This window comes from Priapulus caudatus, unplaced genomic scaffold, assembly GCF_000485595.1.
Source record: "Priapulus caudatus unplaced genomic scaffold, Priapulus_caudatus-5.0.1 Scaffold82, whole genome shotgun sequence".
NCBI lineage: Eukaryota > Metazoa > Priapulida > Priapulimorpha > Priapulimorphida > Priapulidae > Priapulus > Priapulus caudatus.
Window position 1 is genome coordinate 174377 of NW_014577143.1, and position 21745 is coordinate 196121.

The 21745-nt window shown below is 42.1% G+C and overlaps 1 protein-coding gene across 1 annotated transcript in view; it reads left to right on the top strand.

The window, feature by feature from the left end:
• The first annotated feature begins 3636 nt into the window (after positions 1-3636).
• Positions 3637-21745, top strand: part of LOC106804639 (HEAT repeat-containing protein 1-like) — a 23285-nt gene continuing 5176 nt past the window's right edge. The window contains exons 1-26 of the mRNA XM_014805907.1: positions 3637-3769; positions 4088-4239; positions 4526-4721; positions 5015-5196; positions 5352-5531; positions 6047-6289; positions 7407-7683; positions 8174-8312; positions 8899-9133; positions 10149-10277; positions 10780-11007; positions 11524-11650; positions 12038-12231; positions 12593-12769; positions 13033-13188; positions 13943-14098; positions 14464-14642; positions 15004-15103; positions 15338-15414; positions 16194-16278; positions 16580-16715; positions 17217-17224; positions 17543-17606; positions 19006-19171; positions 19449-19477; positions 19712-19865. Of these exons, the coding sequence (XP_014661393.1) occupies positions 3721-3769; positions 4088-4239; positions 4526-4721; positions 5015-5196; positions 5352-5531; positions 6047-6289; positions 7407-7683; positions 8174-8312; positions 8899-9133; positions 10149-10277; positions 10780-11007; positions 11524-11650; positions 12038-12231; positions 12593-12769; positions 13033-13188; positions 13943-14098; positions 14464-14642; positions 15004-15103; positions 15338-15414; positions 16194-16278; positions 16580-16715; positions 17217-17224; positions 17543-17606; positions 19006-19171; positions 19449-19477; positions 19712-19865 (3818 nt within the window). The 5' untranslated portion in view covers positions 3637-3720. The remainder of the gene's footprint in view (positions 3770-4087; positions 4240-4525; positions 4722-5014; positions 5197-5351; positions 5532-6046; positions 6290-7406; positions 7684-8173; positions 8313-8898; positions 9134-10148; positions 10278-10779; positions 11008-11523; positions 11651-12037; positions 12232-12592; positions 12770-13032; positions 13189-13942; positions 14099-14463; positions 14643-15003; positions 15104-15337; positions 15415-16193; positions 16279-16579; positions 16716-17216; positions 17225-17542; positions 17607-19005; positions 19172-19448; positions 19478-19711; positions 19866-21745) is intronic.

The window sequence follows — 21745 nt, forward strand, 5'->3', positions numbered from 1 at the left end:
GTGCGTGCGTGCGTGCGTGCGTGCGTGCGTGCGTGCGTGCGTGCGTGCGTGCGTGCGTGCGTGCGGGTGTGTGTGCGTGCGTACATACATGTGTTTAGAAAAAATACTAGCATCATTTTAAAAGAATTTTACATGCATTTGAAGTGGTTCTCTTCTTGTTATCCGTCCAAATGTATAATGTCGTCACAACATTAACAATTCAATCATAAACAATATGATCAGATTTCCTATCTATTCTTTCATGCATGGAGTTTTAGTTGCACGAATTGAGTGCTCTGTGGCAATGTGTGTGAAATATGATTGCACTGTTTGCAGCTGATGATCGCTGGAGGAAGTCTGGTGCTGGGCCTGCAGCATCCCATAGCAGTCGTGCGATGCCTCGCGGTGAAGCAGTTGTACAAAGCTTGGAGGCTGAAACAGGTACGTGTCTTGTAGCGTGCGTGTCGCGTCAGTGCGACAATGTTTCACCGAAAAACATCTATGCGTGCCGCTGCGTTGCTCTACCTGCAATTACTCTATGCAGCGAAGATTCTGGGATGTGAAAGATGGTCGAGTTATTTTCAGGTGAAAGTGTGCTGATGATATTTAGGTAGATTTAGGTTGGCCTAATTATCAGCTATATCTAGTCAGGCCACCTCTGCTTGAATGCATGCACGTAAATAGTGCCATTTGCATAGTTATGTATGCATAGTTAGTTATGTATAAGTCTGCTCTGATAAACTCCGCTGGTAAGCATGCCTACTCCCACTATTGATCACGTTGTTTCTGTCCTCGTGATATTGAGATTCTACTTTTTCCCTAGATCACGGATGACGGTTTTGTTCGAGAGGCTATCTTGGCTCGACTAGCAGACGAAGATGACACCGTCGTTTACACTGTCCTTAACGATGAGGTATAGGGAATTGTTATGGCGTCATAGACAAATACTACTAAAGTGTGTGTGTAGCGCTTGGTTGAAGAAATCATGATATTATTCCATTATGATATTCTATGACCTATGCAAGTTATGATCTTTTTTGATTTCGATGTGTATGACCACTATTTACATAATATATATGATAAAGTAAAATATAAATGTCACAAATTGGAATAAGAAAGAAGCATTGAGTGTTCATGCACAAAGTTAATGTAATCTATTCTGATAGCATTGTATCTAAAATAATTAGAATGCCTTTGGGGTGAGTTTTGAGTAGTGATATTCAAGTGATAGAATATGCCATTTAAGAGGTAATGGTACATTACTTTACTTTTATTTAATATTCTTTTGCCAGCAATTTTGGAGCATTAAGGACAGTGACCAGCTGTTTCACACACTGGTGGGCCTTACACACAGGCCACATTGGTATGCATATTCTATACCCATGACTATTTCTTTAATGCAATATATCTTATATGCACTTAAAGTATTTATAAATGTTAATAAGCGAGCTGCCATTGAATCATAAAAATATCGCCTGCTTTACGCTATAGGCTGCGCGGTATATGTTCATCTCCGTTACAACTTTGTTGTTCTGCTGCAGGGGTAAAGTGCAGCGTCGGTCGCTGATGCTCTTATGTTCAGCTGAGCTGACAGTTGAACAGCCCGATATGCTCGCCGCTCTAGTGATGCGCCACGTGTTGGTCACCACCAACTCACGAAAGCTCGCGAAATCAATAACGTCGTCCGCATTTGCTCGTCAGCACCCTCTGTTGGCAGGTTTGCAAAAAGGTGCGCGTTGTTGGTATCCCCGCTGCGCATGCGTTGCTGTATAGATCTCTTCTAGCTTTTTAGAGGAATTGGGGGCTTCATTACCTGGCATTTATTTGTGCTTGTGTAAACCATGCATGGTTGTATCCATTTACTCGTCATAACGTTCTGGCGGCAAGGTGTGGTTTGGAAAGTTTGTGTGTGGCTACAATATCGATCTCTTTATGGTCATAGTGCTGCCGGATTCGTTTTGTCAGACTGTTCATGTCGAGAAAATAAAAAAAAGTATTCAAGTGCTTATTTTTAGATTTGTATGTGTTCTCTGTGGTACGTGTTTCTGTAATATCTTTGGTGTGTACACAAGGCGATTGACTGACGATGTCACAATTCATTTAGGTGCTTGGGCGGATGCCTTGGGAAAGGTGGAGTCAAAGTCGGAAGTGACGGAGGCATATAAGAGCGAGGTGAACCTGACACTAGTTCAGCACGTGAGCGACGCCGTACTGGCCATGGAATCATCCGAGCGTGCGAGAACGGTAATCAGTCTACAAGGAATTGCCATTTGTTAATGACTTCTTCAGTAAAATTAATAAATATTCATAATGCCGGATGCGATGTGACATTAATGCTGGTGCGAAAATTGCCTCGAGTTAAGTTGACGTCGTGCAACAATACAGAATGAAACTCCATGAAATTGGAGGACCCTCGGTTATATGTACCCTATCGATAATAAGTAATCAATGGTCAGTAAAATTCATAAATATTCGTAATGCTGGATGTGATATGACGTTAAAGCTGGTGCGAACATTGTCTTGAGACAGAATGACGTCGTGCAACAATGAAGAATGAAGCTCGATGAAACTGGAGGCCCCCCGTTACATGTACCCTACTGATTAACATGTGATGATAATGCATCTCAAAATTGTGATGATCGTTCGTGTGTTCTCAAAATTGTGCTTATCGTTCGTGTGTTCTCAAAATTGTGCTTATCGTTCGTGTGTTCTCAAAATTGTGCTGATCGCTTGTTATAGTTGGAGGTATTGGTCGCTGCTGCGGCGGAGGCGGTTCCCCGTCAGATGGCGCTGAGGTGGCTTGTCATGAGTGTGCTGTGTCACGTGTTGTCTCGGAGCGAAGCGGACGAGGAGAGGGTGCAGGTTGGATCTGCCCTGCTCGCTCTGCTCACCGCAGTTGTGGAGACAGGGAAACTGGTGAGTATTTAGCGAAAATATCAGTGTGTATGCCCGGCGCACACGTGAGTTATTTTACTCAAGTAAAATGACGCATGAGTCATTTTACTCACGTGTGCGGCGGAATTTTCGTTGAGTAAGAATGACGATTTCGTTCGTGTAATTTGACTCATGTGTCATTTTACTTGAGTAAAATACCTGACGTGTGTGCAGGGCTTTAGTAACTGAAGTTACGCGCAAGCGCGACAGTATTATTCTCTATAATATTAGTAGAGTGCTAAAATGCGCTGTAAACTCGCTGAACACGAGGGGATTGAGTGATTTTACGTTCATGTTACCCGTTTCCTCATTCCCTATTTTCGAAGCAGCCGTGTTGTTCTGCTGTAATGCCAAAATCCATGCGTGCGTGTATGTGTTTGTACTATGCATGTGTGAGTGTGTGTATGTGTTTGTACTATGCGTGTGTGAGTGTGCGTATATGTGTTTGTACTATGTGTGTGTGAGTGTGTGTATGGGTTTATACTATGCGTGTGTAAGTGTGTGTATGTGTTTGTACTATGTGTGTGTGAGTGTGTGTATGTGTTTGTACTATGCATGTGCCATGTGTGAATGTGTGTATGTGTTTGTACTGTGCGTGTGTGAATGTGCGTATGTGTTTGTAACTTTGTACTATGTGTGTGTGAGTGTGTGTATGTGTTTGTACTATGCATGTCTGAGTGTGTGTATGTGTTTGTACTCAGGGATCTGGCAGCACGCGAGAAAGACAAGGATAGATCTGTTACTACGTCTGGCGACATCTTCACACAGCTGAAGTCCGACGTATTCCCCTTCGAAGTCGTTCGCTCCATGACGGAAACGCTCGTAAAAAACATCTCTCTTCCAGAAGAGTTTAAAAGTACGTATGCAGTCGGGATTATTTGCATTGTGCTTTTTATAGTGCTTTATATAGTTATTGTTTCATGTGCTATGTTTTTTTAGTCATAAAAACATCTGATATATACTAATATCTGCATTGCTTGTGTTGAATGTAAAAGGTGAGAGTATAAAAAGCCTGAACATAATTGAAACTTTTGTATGTGCTATTCTAGGCATTGCAGAATATGGTAATAGTTATTATTTATATCTCATTCATACATCCCCTATATATATATGAGTATATTATATTGTATATGAGCATGTATATGAATATTGTATATGAGCATGTCTACTGCAGGTAAAGTCTGGTGGTGCACCATGGCAGACGAGCATTTATCACTGCAGAAATCCGTTTCCATGGTGATAAAGCTGTACAGCTTCCTCACCACACATGCCAGTGAGGGCCATCACGTGGCAGAATTCAGAGAGCTCTCACAGATGTTTTTTAAGGTTATCAAAGTTTTGCACATATTGATATAGCACAGAATATAATAAAATATTTATATAATATATAATATAATATATTATCTAATGTAAGAACCAAGTATACATACTAAGAATATACCAAGAACTACTTATGTACTTAATAATTTATGTGTATATATATATATATATATATATAGAGAGAGTGAGAGAGAGAGAAGTAAATATGTATATGAAAAGCAGGAACAGTATGTGGTATCGCATATATATTATATTAATATAATCAACCAGCTAATCGATCTGTTCTTTGCAGGACCACTTTGGTGGTAAAACGATGCTGCTCTCATTTCTGGGCAATATTTGGGCCAGTGGCGCCCCCTACAGTGAGACACCAGCAGTCCAGGAAATTACGCCCATCATGAAGATACGAGCTTTGCACATCGGCAAGGTTGCGCTTGAGATGGCCACCAAAAATGATGTTTTGACTGCATTGTCAATTTCTAGCGATGGTGTGTTTAAAGCACAGAGTCTCAAATCTTAACTTTTAAAGAACGCATTAGAAATAAGCAGCTAAAGTACAATCATACTGTAATTTGTAAAGCGAGTTGGGTGGTGATTTTATCTCATGCTATATCTCTGCTACATACAGCAGCTAAGACGAACGCTATGTGTTTTTCGGTTTTTCCTAGTCTGTCATCATTGTCGCTCGTGAGTGACAAAGTAACTATTTGATTATTTGTTATTAAATGTTAACACGACACAGGTACACTTACTGAACTATTGTTTCCTTACTTTACTATAGTGCTGCCATCTCTCCTAGTGGCATTGGCATCGCCTCTTCAACCAATCAGGAGCTGCACTCTACAATGTCTGCAAACAGTTAATTCTGTGTGCAAGGACGACAATTATACTAATAGTGTATTGATAAAGGCTCTCTGCGAGAGAGCTGAGGAAATAATAGCTGACAGGAACTATTTACCTCAGGTATAGCTGTTTTTGTATTTTATGTGTTGTCAATTTATGATGTCGTATATGTATGTGTTACTATGAATACTAATATATATATATATACATGATGTTAATTGTCTTAGTTTTGCTCAACTGTTCTCTGTAGAGGGGTTTTTATTTGTGTGCCACAGCTGTTCCGCGATCTGTTTTCCAACGATGTTGCATCCCCGCAAAAAAGGAGGAAGTCTGTATCAAAATCCAAGATGGGCTCCAAAGTATTGGAGGGAATCGTCCTGTGTGCATCCAGTGAGGAAACTTCCGACTTTGTGCAGGAGAAACTACTCTGGTGTCTATCTGAACTCAACAGCAATGTAAGTTTAAGCTGTTTCAGGTAGCTCTGATGCTATATTCAGTTAGAAAAGCACCCACGTGCCACCTTTTACCCCATGTAGTGGCCACGAGTGCATGCGTTCGTGCATGCATGTGCGCACGTGTGTGTGCAAATTTCATTCTAAAGATCAGACATACTTGTTTACGTTTACTAAATTATACAGGATTAGAATGTTCATGTTTAATTGTTAAATTGTTTTGTAGGTTGTTTCTATATAAACGAATTAGCATTAGTTTCTTGTTGCAACAGTTTAGGAAGCATTGATTTCCACAAGTAGTGCATGCTGTGTATGAGCATGGTAGCAAATATTACAATTAAATTTACAAAGTCAAAATTATAATTGTTAACACTGTTAGGACGTCAGGGCGCCATGACTACCTCGTCAAGGCGTTTGCATAACGAGCGTCAACGCTGATGCTGTTGATTGGTGAGAAACCCATTCGGCATCCTCGTTTATTTATGCTTGTTTACCTTGTTTACTTGTTGTCGTCGCAGGAAGTGCTGTTACTTCTACAACCGCCGCTCGCACGCCTGGTGGCCCTGGCGAGGGACGACTCAGCCAGCATGAGCCGACACCAGGTGGCGTCGCTGCAGTTCATCCTGCGGAAGTTCACGGAGCTTACGGCCGGCATTCTGAGCGTGGAGTTGGAGCTGTTCCAGCTGTTCCAACAAGCGCTGCTCACCCCCCGTCGACCTCAGGCGGACATGCTCAGCCCGCAGGCGATGGCATTTGCTCAGGTGTGTTGTTGCGTGTGCTTGAAGCATATATGACATGACAGCACAGATACATGACTAGTGGTGTTCCGATTAATCGAGTTCGTCAATCATTACTCGTTTGGGCTGCCGAGTTGATTAATCGAGTAGAAAATCGGACGACCGAGTACAACTCGAACGTTGTTTTGTTTTTTTGTTTTTTCCCCAGATTTGACACAAGTACATACATTTACACATATACTACTAAACACGGTGTGGTGTAAATTTTTAAGGAACTAAGCGACTGTTTCCTGAAAATCAAGCCTAATCCTAAATTTTCCTACATCTTTTCAACTTATTTCCTAAATTAAAGCATTTAAAAAAAATTCTAGGGACCCTTTTTTGTTCATATTATGGACAACTTATGGTTAAAAGTTTAGGTCCCAACTCTGCTGTTTCTGAGAAATAACAAAAAAAGCATTTTTGTATAAATTCACAATTTTTGCCGTCACTTAATTAGCGATGAATTTTTAATAAAAATTTTTCATCGATAGCATAGAAAGACATCTCTCTTATGTAATGGATATGAGTTTGATTAAATTTGATGAGCAGTTATGTTGCAATGCCCTTTAGAGTGTTACCCGTCCGTAACCTTAACAGTATCTTTAATTTACTTACCATTAAATACTAGCTACACATACAATAATGTCAATATTTCTTCGTAATACACCGGTTGTGTCGACGATGACGCGGCATCACTGCCGCAATCTAAAATGATCGATGATTAATCGATCATCGGTCGTTTTGTAAAACCGATGATCGATCATGAAATTTGGACCGATCTTCAACACTATACATGACACAGCGACTGGTGCATGTAAACGCACGCACGCACGCACGCACGCACGCACGCACGCACGCACGCACGCACGCACACGTGTAGCGAGTAGTAACAACACATCACGTCATTTACAATCGGCGCCCGTAAAAAAATGTAAAAAAAAGTTAAAAGTAATAGTAGCACGATATATAATAATATCAGGAGTAAATAGTAATAGATTATTAGTGAATAATAGTGAATATATAATAGTGAATATAGTGAATAATAGTCTATTATTATATATATGATCTGTAATATACCGTCGTTTCGTTTGCCCCGCAGCTGACGAAGCTGGCGTTTGCGGCGATGTCGCCCGCCGCACAGCAGACGTTGCTCGCGACCTTGATCGACCTTCTCGTCGACGGCACGGACGCCGACGTTGTCGACGACGTCCGACGCGCGCTCAAGACGATCGCACTCGACGCGCCGCGCCTCGTCGCGGAGATCGACAAGCTGCTGCGGCTCTACGCGACAGAGGGCGCCACCATACGCAAGCCGAGGAGCGCGCGCGTGACGCGGGCGGCGGCCGAACGCGGCGACGCGGTTGCCATGGAGACGGGTGCGTGGCTGGAGGGGGTGGGGTGCGGTGGATCTGTGTTCGCGCGAGGGGTGGGGGTGGGTGAAGGAGGGGAAGGTTGGATCGGTAGAGTAGTTTGTTGGTTCTGTCGACTGCAGACGCTTCCACTTGTCGCTTGTAGTGATGCAGTTTTACATGTGTCACGGGGAAGCATTCCTTTAGAGGCAGCCTGATGTATAATCTAGAGTCTTGTAGATCTACTTCGTCTTTGTGGTCGGTATTGTAATTGTTGGATTTGTATGGGGTAACTCATGCTTCGTTCGTGTTTTGCAGCATTGTTGTCTTATTAATTACAAGGACTATCTTCCAGAAAAAACATGGTCCGTGTAACGGTGAACTGGAAAATTAATTTCACAAAATTACTAGCTAGCTTGATGCTGTAAATATCATTATATAAATATTGCATTGCCTAGTGCTGTGCTTGGTTATAATTGATAATACGTTTCTGAATAAAATGGTGTTTGTTTTACAGAGACCAGTGAGTCTACCACCCCACTGATTGACGATAGGCCGTGGCGACGAGTGATATTGATCTTAGAGGTCATGCACCAGAAGAAAAAAATACGCAATATCCAGCTGCTTGTGCCCTGTCTGTTCACCCTACTCGGAAGGTGCGTGTGTGGAATCTCCTACATACAAGTATCTCATGCATTTTAGCATTAGAAGGAATAAATTAAAAGAAAAAAATTACATAGCCAGCTGCTTGTGCCGTCTCTGTTCAACCTACTTAGACGGTGCGTACATGGCATCTCCCAAGCACAAGTATCTTGTGCATTTAAGATTAGATTAGGCTCTAAGCTGTCAATAAGTCTACATTTTTACTTCACGATCTGTAAGATGTATTCTTATGTATTTCATTTAGTGTGGCTATACTATCCGCACAGGTTAGCATTTATGCGCACATTTTAGTACTAGCTTTAGCTCTAAGCTGTCAATGAGTCTATGGATACATACCGATATATTTCAGTTATTTAGTGTAGCTATATACTATCCACACAGGTGCCTAGAGATGGAGGTGACGCCATCTAGCGAGTACGTGAAACAGCTGCTGCTGTCGTGCATTCATCGCATCTCCTACGTGCAACTATCTCGTGTATTTTAGCATCAGAATTGGCTCTAAGCTGTCGATAAATCTACGGATTCATTCCGATCTATTCTCGTTATTCGACTGTGTGTGTGACTGTACTATCTGCGCAGGTGCCTAGAGATGGAGGTGACGCCATCTAGCGAGTACGTGAAACAACTGCTGCTGTCGTGCGTGCAGCACGCGTGCACGCGTCTGTCGCCCGACCACGCGCCCGTCGACGCCACCACGCTCGCGCCGCGCCAGTTTAACGTCGAGCTTGTTGTCGCGTGCATCCGTGGCTCGGCGAACCCTCTCACGCACCAGCACGCACTCATGCTGCTCACAGTCGCTGCACAGATGTTCCCCGTGAGTGCTTTGTGCTTTATACTGTACTTTGTATGGTGTCCGTAGGGGAAGGGGAAGTGTACGGGAAGGGCGTATACGTGGCTGTTTGTCGGGAAGGTGGGAAGATATTTTTTATAGAACCTTCTCACGCACCAGGATGCGCTCATGCTGCTCACAGTCGCTGCACAGATGTTCCCAGTGAGTCCTGCATTCCGTATGGTGTTCGTAGGGGAAGGGGAAGTGTACGGGAAGGGCGTATACGTGGCTGTTTGTCGGGAAGGTGAGAAGATATTTTTTATAGAACCCTTCCACGCACCAGCACCAGCACCAGCACGCACTCATGCTGTTCACTGTCACTGCACAGATGTTCCCATTGAGTCTTGCACTCCGTATGGTGTCTGTAGGGGAAGGGGAAATGTACTGGAAGGGTTTATGTGTGTTTTTGTCGGGAATGTGGGAAGATATTTAAGGGTTTATATGTGTTTGTCTGGAATGTGGGAAGATATTTTATGGATTTATTTGTTTCCTGGTCAGGCAGGAGGATTTTTAAGTGTATATATATATAGTTGTTTCCTGGATAGGTGGGAGGATTTTTAATGGTTTTATTTATGTTTCCCGGAAACGTGGGAAATCTTTAAGGGTTTCTATGTGTTTAGCAGTCATGTGGGTAGCGGCTCGTCGGTTTAGGAAATTTTCAGTAGGTTTGAAAACCAGTATGAAGGTTTCTCTGTGGATTGCAATGGTGTGAGGAGTTTAAAAGGGTGTTATCAGGTTGCTAGAAGTGGGTCACGTATGCATTCACCTTCGTTAATCAAGTCTTCAATATCGACGAATCATGATGCATGATCATGATCAATCAATGCTCTTGCCATTTTATATAATATCAAGACCTAATCATTAATCATACATTAATTATTAGCTCTTGATAATATATACATCTTATAATAATATATCTCATAATAATATATCTCATAATAATATATCTCATCAGCGTGTATGGTAAGTATTGACGGTACGCTATGGCGTTCTGTGACAGGTGCATGTGTTGCACAACATCATGTCCATATTCACCTTCATGGGAGCGAACCTGCTGCGACAGGACGATAGCTACAGCTTCCAAGTGATCAGCAACACTGTCAAGACGGTGATCCCTGCGATGGTGAAGGTACAATTAACTTGTTATACACGATTATTCTCGTTTTGTGATAGTGGTTTACACATCTTATGCAAGGTCTCTTGGTCAAGCAAGGTCTTGGTTATGCAAGGTCAATTGGTATGTGATGATCGAGTCCTCTTTTTAACAAAATGTCTCATTTAAAAAAATCAAATGAATTGATGAATTGATTTTACTGATGATTTTTGAATTGTTATTGTCAGCCCGTCACTAGACAAGGTCGTGGTTGTAAAATAGATTTCCTAAGGTGATCGTTAAACATGTAAAACACATGCTGGGATCTAGCCGTAATAAGCTATAGTTATTTCAAGATTTAATTATCTTTATTTTGAATTAAGAGGAGCTTTGGACTAACCCCCTACGGTAGCATTTACTGTGAAAGCAGCTGCGGGGCCTCAGGGTTACGGAAACGGATAGATAGGCACCGCCATATGCCCCTATGTTCCACATAGGCACGGGAAGGATTTAACTTTTTTTAACTGGTCTTCCACAGGCCAGCGAAGAGAGCCAATCAGAAGAGGAGTGTTCGGACATGATTGTCTCTATCGTCCAGGTCTTTGTCGATGCTTTTCCGCACATTCCCGCCCACCGCAGGCTCCCTCTATTCACCGAGCTCATAAACACCGTCGGCAGCCGGCGCCATCTGTGGACGGTTCTCGCACTACTGTTTGAACTGCATGTCACGAAGACGGCAGCCGACGTGCCAGAATGGCACGAAAAGGTACAGACTGTGACAGTTGCTACTATTTATTACGCGAATATACGTGTGCATATACAGGAAGTTATTAATTACAAACGTCTGGGCCGACGAACAATGATTTACTTCATCACTTGTGAAGATGACGGTCAGACTGTGCCCCTTGTATTAGTAATGCCTATCAAATAGAATGACATGACAAGGTACATATAGTTGCTACTATTTATTACGTGAATACAGAGTGTCTGTTGGCATATGCTGGAAGTCTTGAATTCTACAAACATCTGGGCTGAAAAAAAACTGATTTACTTTAACTCTTATAAAGATGACCTACAGACTACGTCTCTCTGCACCTGTGTTAGTAATGCCAATCTTGTTTGTGACCTTGAAACTCACTGAAAGACTCAAACTTATAAACTATACTATTTATATATAGTTATATATATATATATACAAATATTTACTCAACTATACGGCCAGCATTTGATACACGATCTAACCATGCTCTGCATTATGTAACTCTTTGTGTTCATGATGCAGACCTCCCTGCATCCAGATCTGGAGTTCTGCCTGGAGCTGTGTGCGGCGTTTCCTCCCAGCACCCAGGCGTCAGCGATGCGGAGTCTCTTTGCCCACATGCAGGCTCTCCCTCAGGAGAAGTCGGACGGTACAAATGCATTTCCTGTAAACGAGGTTGAGGCTGCTGAGGTGGCGAGATGCTCCCTTGTCGTGCACCCTGTATGTTGTATTTAGTTGACACGTGGCGGCGTGTGTACCTACCTGCATACGTGTGTGTGTGTGTACGTGCATGCGTGTGTGTGTGTACGTGCATGCAGGAATTTGTTCACAGACAGACAGACCGACAGACAGAGAGACAGACAGACAGGCAGTCAGACAGACAGACAGACAGACAGGCAGTCAGTCAGACAGACAGACAGACAGACAGAGAGACACACACACGTACCCACAGTTAAATAAGCATAAACAATAATTACGATCTGATATTGCTAAACTACATGTTAATCTTAATTTGGACTTCATTTCACCCTCCCAGATCCCCATGGCAACCAGCAGACACCTGTCAGAAAGACGCCGGCGAAGCGGCAGAAGGTGATTCGTGGCATGAAGGAGTCCACGAAGCAGCTCTTCCATGTCAGCCAGCACACGTCCAAAGAACTGAGACATTTCAAGTTTGTCAGCATCCACTTTGCAACCTTGCTGCTGTCCTGCCCCGCGTTTGTTGCCCAGGTGTGTTTCCGCGTTTACCGCCACTGTTTTTTTTATCTATCTGGTAGTGAGTAAATACAGCCTGTACTGCAATTGTTTTTCATCTATTTGGTAACGAGTAAACACAGCCTGTACTGCCATTGTTTTTTCATCTATCTGGTAGTAGGTAAGCACAGCCTGTACTGCAATTGTTTTTTCATCTATCTGGTAGCGAGTAAACACAGTCTCTACTGCAATTGTTTTTTCATCTATCTGGTAGCGAGTAAGCACAGCCTGTACTGCAATTGTTTTTTCATCTATCTGGTAGCGAGTAAACACACGGCCTGTGCGATTACTGTTACTGTAACGATGCGCATTGCTGTAACGATGTGCCGTTTTGAAGGTTGTGAACTTGAGCGATGTGGGCGCAGAGGCTATGAAACCCGTGTACCAGCTTCTGCTTGAGGAAACGCTGCGTGCCATCTATCAGCTGGCTCGCAAGGCTGACACGGCCACGCAGAAACCCGTCGGCAAGTTCCACAAGGCTCTGCTGCACAAAGCGTACGATGTACTGGAGAAGGTGAGTGTGGGGCACATCGTAGAGTACTGAACATGCGATGGACATATATGTGCGTCTATACGATTTAGGGGGTTGGGACAGAGGAGTGGGAGATTTTCCAGCAGAGTCTGTATATCGTGGCGGTTCTAATTGCATTTGTTTCCGTGTGTGTAATTGCATTTCCGTTTTAGTGACAAATTTGTCATCAATATCTGTGAAATTTTTAGTGACAAATTTGTTGTCAATACCTGTAATAACAACCGTGTGTGTGTGTGTGTATACAGGTGAATTCGCTGTTGCCAAGCGAAGCGTTCCTGTCCGTCATTCAAGGGCTGATGGGTAACGAGAGATTGTCCATCCGCCGCAAAGCCCTCGAGTTGCTCAACAGTAGACTTCATTCACAGCTCTACCAACAACAGGCATTCTTTAAGCAGGAGCAGGTCCGTGCATGTGTATGCTTGCGTACGTGCATGTATGTGTGTGCGTGCGTACGTGTATGGGTACATGCATGTGTACGTGTGTGGGTGCGCACGTGCATGCGTGCATACGTGTGTGTGTGCGTACGTGCGTGTGTGCATACGTGTGTGGGTGCATACGTGCGTGCGTGCATATGTGTGTGGGTGCATACGTGTGTGCGTGCATACTTGTGTGCGTGCGTACGTGTGTGCGTGCGTGAGTGTGTGCGTTAGTGCGTGCATGCGTGCATACGCGTGTGCGTGCGTACGTGTGTGCATGTGTACATGTATACGTGTATGTATGTGTATGCGTGCGTGTGTGGGTGCGTACGTTAGTGCATGTATGAATGTAAAATATCTCTCTCCTGTAAGACAGTTTCATCACTTATCTCCCGAGTGTTTAGAGCTTCCTGTGCGATCAGATATTGAACGTTTGGAAGGTCGAATGTAGCAGTGTAACCTCATAAATATTAGTCGAAAAAGTCCAAGGCACTACATCGAAGGCGCAAAGACACAAAGTTGATCAAGTAGGCAGATCAACAATGCAGATAGTGTGTCATGCATTTCAACCACATGTAACTACAGAAAACCATGCAGTCGATTTTGCAGTACCCGGTAGTTTAATTGTTGTTACTCACATATGCACGTAAGTTGTCCATGTTGCAGTAGATTCTGTGGACTTTTCCTGTTACTCGCGGGCTTTTTCTTCTACTCACATGTGTGCGCGTGTGTTGTGCAGGTGCCGGTGCTGCTTGCACTCGTACCGGAGCTGCTGGCTGTAGCACAGGAGCAGGATAGTGGGCAGGAGATGGCTGTGAACAAACAGACTGCACTCTTCTCCCTGAAACTGCTGTGTAGAGCCCTCGGTGACGAACATCCGGATACGTTCAAGAAGGTGAGAAGCATCCTCCGCTAAGCATTACACTTGTAAAGGGTCACCATAGTTGCTGGTGCTGCCCTCGTCGTTCCCTGTAGCACGTGTTTCATGTCTTCGTAGAAGAATTTTTGTGATGGAACGGATTAAACAGAATAGGGTATTTTGGAATGATTACGGAGTCGAGCACTTAATAGCCGATTCCACAATTGTAGCTATTTTTAGTACAAAAAATTGTTTATGAACACTATTTTATATCATAATTTTATATTGTTTATTACGGTTAAGAAAACTTGAATAATAACGAATGTGTTAATGCTAGTTCCGATGACCTATTTGCCGCTGAGTGATCACTGTGGTGGAGTAATATGTGAAATGTTTATTAGGTGCTGCACGCTGTCATCGCGATTGTGACCGAGGCAGGTCTGAACGCAGCCGTGCTGGCGAGTGCTCTACTCTGTCTCGCTGAGCTCTGTTCCTGTCTGAAAGCACACACCATCAGCTCTCTATCTGTCATGATGCCAAAACTGCTTAACGTACTCAGTGATGCCGAGCAACTTGCAAGGTACATATCAGATCAGGGGTTAATAATGACAAAAAAATTGTCAGCACATGTATGGACCTGCTAGTGTGAATAGGTGCTGCTTTGGATGTAAAGATCTGATCGATGTGTGATTTTTGCATTCATAAAAGATGGTGAAGTTCTCGCTGTCGCTTCTTTAACAGTATTACTGCCATCTTGTTGGTGCTTGACTTTCTCATAGTTTTATATTATTATTGCTAATAGTTGGTGATTGTTATCATATTGCAAATTCGGATTATAACTTGACTGATTACAACTGATAGTGGTGCAAAAAAACCTGATGTCGTCTATATGCTCATGGCTAATGATAATATACTAAGTGTTATATGTTGTTTGATTTCAGTAACGATCTCCTGATGCTAAGTAGTGTTACTTGCCTGCATAAGATTGTGGAGAGTGTGCCAAACTTCCTCAGTCCATACATGGAGGAAATCATTTTTAGGGTAAGCATTTATCATCAAAAGAAACTACATTCATGATCAATTGTTCGTTGTAAACTATTAATTGGTTACCTAATGTAGGAGGCAATATGGATTCCTTTTGATCAATTTACCTCGTTCAGCATTAAATTCGTTTAACCGTGGATTGATAGTGTGGTCGTTGATATTGTTCATTTCCTACTGTTGATAACTTTACTGCATTTCTGGATTGTGAGCAGATCTTTATTCGATTTGCAGGTATCGTGGTTGTCTAGCTCTGAACATGGAGTAAACACCCATGAAGCACATCTGCACATTCGTCTAAAGGCCCTCAGGTATGCTGTCCCCATTCATGGCGTATTCGTCAGGTGTAAGAAAGCGAGAGAGGGCATGCAGTTGGTGGTCTGCTGGGTAGCACACTTCAGTTCAAACTGAAAAGCCTGGGATTTGTGTCCCACTGTGGTCACTGCATGCTGTTGTGCTTCTGAGCAAGACACTTTATCACTATTTGCTTCAGTCAATATACCTACTGTAGAAATAGGTGTCATCCTTACCTGCTAATTAACAACTAGTTGCCTTGCTGGACAAAGCCTGTTTTGTGTTTGGGCTAACGCTCCATTAGGAGTGTTCCCAACTTTGATATCATTAATGATTAATGATTGATAATTCTAATCCTAACCCTAACCTAAATGACATTAAACCACAAACTAATATATGACCATGACCATATATATATATATGTATATATATATGTTATTATGACCATTAATGTCATTAAAGTTGGGAACACTGCCTAATGGAGTATCACCCTGTGTTTGTGTCACTGAAACCAAAGCCACACGCATGCTAAGGCCCTATGTGCCACACGAATGGAGGCAAAGAGGAAAAGGAAGTTAGCGATGTACAAGGCTATGTAATTGACACTAATCATTGTGCTACTTATGCAGGACAGGGTTAGCTGAACATATTATGTGCAGTTACAAACAATTTATTGCTGGTCGTATGTTTAACCATGCATAAACCCATATATAATAGCACGTATACATGTGTTCCTAGTTTTATTGACGTTGATAAAAGTCTCATGTCAATACCTTGCTATTTTACCTGATTTCAGACACAATCTGGCAACAACAGTTGCACCTAGAGTGCTGGTGCCAGCCATTACACAAGGCTATACAAAACTGATCTCTACAGGGAAGGTATGGGTTTTCCTAGCTGCTGCTAAATGATTATAATTATGGAAAAATTATTTTTTACAAAAAACTGAATCGGCAGCAAACTTTCACCTATATTGCACAATATATATAATATTTATAGCAAATGTGTAACTTTAATTTCATGAATTATCTAATCTGGGCTTACACGTGACGAAAATACATTAGTATTCCGTTTCAAATCAGGCATTCGAGCATCATTTGTTGCGGGAGCTGAATGTAGTACATGATGTTGGATATGTGCTCTGAACACTGTGTGGTAAGTGTCCACCTTGGCTTCTTGCAGAAAGCCATCGGGTTTTTGATGTCGATTCTAAGTGAGCGTCTATCATCGATGTCCAAGGACGAACTGACTGGTCATCATCAACAGATTGTTAGTCTTTTCATGAATGTGCTAGACTTCCGGACACAGCATCCGACGCGTAAGTGTTGCTGCCTGGCAACAAACACTGCTAGCAACAAACAGTGAAAGTTGTTGTGCTGCACAATATGTGGCAGTCCTCTCTTAAGTTTCCTGTTTATGAAAAAATTTAAATTGACAGCGTTTACAAATGGGAAGTGTCTAACTCATAATGAGTAAAATGTACAATAGTGATTGCTTATTGTCGTATAGATAAGCACTTGTGAGTGTGTTACATTCATAGTTATTCATCATTTGAGACTAGATTAACGCTGTTTTCAAAGCGTGATCGAGTCCTTGGCATTTCTACAAAAACCTATAACAAGTGGCTAAATTAAGGTTATAAAATGTTTATTTTTTATGTATAACAGTTTTTGAATCATACAACAGTTAATGGACATTTCATGTGATGTTTGGATTAGCATTTATATATGGATATCATATTAGTGTGTGCTATACATATGTAATGTGCATCTTCCTTCTCCTCTTATGTACACGTGTGCTTTAATAATTCATTTTGCAGGAATCCACTGATGTTATTATGGAAGTGGAAGTCACGTGATTGAAGCCATTCTAGCTATGGTGATGAAGATGTCAGAGCAAACGTTCCGTCCTATGTTTTACAAGGTGAGATACAAGGTCATAGTCTAATCGCTCTTCGCCGCAAGACAAGTTTCTCGTTAATAAACAAAATAAGAATAACGAAAAATAATCGTAATTGGTTGAATATCATATCATCTCTGTCAACAGTTGTGCTATTTTCGTGATCATTCTTACTAAGGCTAAATAGAATGTTCACGTAGTAGATTCATCTTTGGAAATGTTTGATGGGCTATTTTCCCTTTTCAGTTGTATGACTGGGCGACTAGACCAGAAACACCAAAGGAGCAGGGTACTGACTTTCTACAGACTGGTAGCCAGGTATATAAAAATTCATATTCTAATTGGAAATTATTATAAATAATGTAACAGCGTATAAAGAAGGAGAGCGTACAACGGTGAAATGCTGAAACCATGTTGCAGTATTAGTCGAATAAATAAACTTTCCCCGTTTTATTTTGACGATTCTTTGCAGTATTATTGATCAGCTGTCCTACCTTGCTAATATAAAACAAACCGCTTGTTCCTACGATGCCCCTACGCTGAGATAATGAGCGGTGAAAATCTGTTTTTTTCGCCGAAATCCGAATCAGATGACTAGGCACTGCAACCATCTCTCGCTTGAGATAACTTTGGGAGACCTCGCGTGTTTCCGTCAATGATTGACAAATGGAATGAATGACGTCTGTTATTGATTGCCGTAGTGACGACCCCACTTGTGCCCACCTCACGCCCACCTCACGCTGGATGTATAGTAAACTCTGGTAGTATGACGTGAGTCAGCGCTACCATGGCGCTACACGGCAGCGACCGGAAGCAACACACTGGCCACAAAGCGAGAGATGGTTGCAGTGCCTAGTCATCTGATTCGGATTTTGGCTAAAAAAACCAGATTTTACACCCTCATTATCTAAGCGTAGGGCATCGTAGGACAAGCGGTTTGTTTTATATTAGCAAGGTAGGACAGCTGATCATAATACTGCAAAGAATCGTCAAAATAAAACTGGGAATGTTATTTATTTGACTAATACTGCAACATGGTTTCAGCATTCACCGTTGTACGCTCTCTTCTTTATACGCTCTTGATTATTACAATTAAAATTGGTCCATGTACAGCATATTATGCAGTATTCCTATAACTTGTTACATTATTCCAATAAAGCCAAGGTTGTATTTGCTGCATATATTATAGTTTGATTAGTAATTATTGTCATATCATTTTCCAGCATTGCAGATAAGTTGAAGAGCTGTTTGTACTTTTTGCTGGCCACCTCGTGACCAATGCTGCAACACTTCTAGCTACAAACACAGCATTAACACAGGTAGGATCGAGGGACTCAAACTATTATCTATAATGTTAGAAATTTCTCAATTCTCATCTTGTGCTGAGAAACCAATGCAGACGAGTGTTGGGTGTAAATTTGCTTTCTGTTAGTGGTATTCATGCTTTTGTTAATCATTTGAGATGTCTTGATGTGAGCTTGACACATGATATTGGCGTTGGATTCTGATTGTCCATACTTAGTGAAGAGCCAAAGCTGTTTTACTAAGATTTGTTGGCTGTATGTTCATCAAAGATTAGAAAGAAAGTTCACAAGCGCTTCGCTTAAATATGTTTAGCAGGAGCAGAAATTTAGCCCTACTCATGAATATGAAAACCACAATAAAAGCATTCAATTTTTTATCGTTGTATACGTGCCCATCTGTTACAGACGAAGCTTACTTTGACGAAGATGAGATGATGCAAGTGAGCAGAAGAGTGTTGTTCTGCTGGGTTTCATCCTCTCCTGCCTACAACAGCTGTTTCCTGTATGACACCCAGGGCTTCGTAAACAAGGAGAGAATTCGAAGCCTCTATTGCATCCACTCGCTGACCAGGTATGACTAGTTTATCTTCATAGTGGCGGGGTAAAGGCAAGTGATGCTACTCTGGGATGTGTTATATTTTTTAGGTAAATGTGAAATGTAGAACTTTTTTAAATGAGAGGCGAAACAGTGAGAAATCAGTTACCCTGGTATGTGTAAGACACTCCACTGTCTATATATCAATCAAATACCGATAATACTGTTAGGTTTATGTTGTTACGTAGTTGCTAAGTCTAAACTTGTGTTGTTGGGCAGTTTTCAAGCACCTTGTGGCGTTAATACTTTCTAGTTGGAGAATCTCTGCGGTGGAGAAGCGCTGTACAATGCTAGAGTAGAAGATCACTGGTACCGTGCCTCGTCCAGTTTGCTGTAGCAGCCTCTGATGACTCCCTCTGGAAACAACTGAACTACCAAGTTCTGTTGAAGTCGAGACATGCCTCAGCTACAGTGAGTTGCTGTGACTCTTATATTAATTGTGTGACAAAATTTTGTTTCGGAGCTTGGGGTAACACCTTATAAGGGTCTCTGTTAGTATAGAGATTGTATGTGCAGGTGATCATGATCAGGAAGTAGAACTAAAGCTGTTGGTTTTTAGGTGGCGGCTGGGGGCGTTGAAAGTGGTGAACAATTCACAGCACAAGTTAGGGGAAGAATATATGAATCTTCTACCAGAAACGCTGCCGTTCCTTGGCCGAACTTATGGAAGGTATGTGTATTGCCAGAGCTCACAAGGTCACAGTAATGAATGATCAAAACGCATTGCTACAACGTTAATACCATAAATACATGCATCGATTCTGTAATGTATTCATGTTAATACTCAATAGCTTCAGTTTGTAGCTTTAAACAAGCTTTTTGTTAAATTTTACCCATTTTCAAAGATATTGTTCAGTTGTATGTCGTAGTTTAACAAACACTCAAACAAATCAACCCGTAGAATGAGTGCGATACTGTCACACGTGTTTGGTTGGCTTTCCTTCTTCTATACCATAAGGCTTATGAAGTTTATATGAACAAGGTATTGATAATATTAACAGTACAGGTTGGCTGATGTACCGTTAATGTCAATTGTGTTTACTATTGCAGATGAATCGTAGAGGTGGAGCGATACTGTCAAGACGTTGTTCAACTGATGGAGAAGGTTCTAGGAGAGCCATTACAGAAATACTTCTGATAGTGTGGTCTTCCTTTTAGTAACGAGATGGTAGTAGTCATAGAAAAATTACTGTCTATAAAATATTGTTTCTTATTTTAGAGAATGGGTCCAATTGTCACTCGTAGTAAGCAAAACATTAATTAAATATGTAAACTGAAAAATTTGACCACTGAATTTGGAGTATAATGTGGAGCAGATTATGTAAGCCCATATGTATTGTAGTTAATATTGTTAGACATGTGTGAAAAAAAACACAAAAAATCATTTGTTTATACAACAGAATTTTCATCTTGGTTCTCTTTATAACATACACAGTTGTATAGTTGTCAGCATATTTGATAACAAACATATTACTCTGCGATCATGCCATAGATATAGCATTACACAAATATTACTAGATAATATGGGTCCTTTATTCTCTAGAAATGCGTTTAATCACAGAGATCATGATTAGCAATCACTTGCTAGTAACGATCATACTCGCGAATACTGAGCGTCTTATTATTCCCTATACCGTGACAACAGCAGTAACGGCCATGTTTGTTCAAATACATTCAGAGAAAATGCCACACTTCAATTTGCCAATATTGTGTTTGAACAATGCTGGCACATTTTATTTTAACATACATGTGTACAATTTTTGCATCACTGATTCCCCCTCCTTTTACTTATGTCAAAGCACGGTGGTCTCGCTTCTTTACTAGGACACAAGGATGAGAATTCTCACGTGATACAGTCATGGGTTTTCCTACTGATACACCTGCTGCCACACATCCCAGTAGAGCCTGTAACCCGCACTGACCACGCACCACGCTCCATAATTTGTTTACAGTTACGTGGACTTGATCCCAGTAGATGCCTTGATGTACCTTGCATCTTGCCGCTCTAGTTACAGCCATGCAGACAGTCCTGGTTAATGCCATTCACCCTGCACCCTCTCCGGCACGCGGTCACGGTGTACGCTTTACCGTGCCGATTTTTCTACAAGCGACCGCTTTCGAGAGAACATCTTTTTCTCTACGCCCGACACGGGCCCCCCGGGTGGCAACGTCTGGAATAATGTCGTCGTCGGATTGACTTTGTACGTGTTGCCTTGCTTGGCATGTCTCAACTGATGAGCAGTCTTCGCATCCTGCTTGTTCTTGTACTTGTCGGCCGTCGATAGTTTCAGCTGCTTGCGATACTGCAACATGAGGAGGTGGAAGTCAATGTCAGACCAGGGTAAACCTCGTTAGCCAATGCACGCGTGAGAAACTAGCGGTCGCCCAGTCGCCAGTGGCGATTAGAAAATTGACCCGGGCGACTGCTTCCTCGTGTCAGCTGGTCCGGCGGGGCGACTAGATAATCGCCGCACACTCAACGCATCAACGCATGATTCGCCACACGTATAAAAACTCGCGCGACAGTCTAAGAAATCGATTGCTACATCG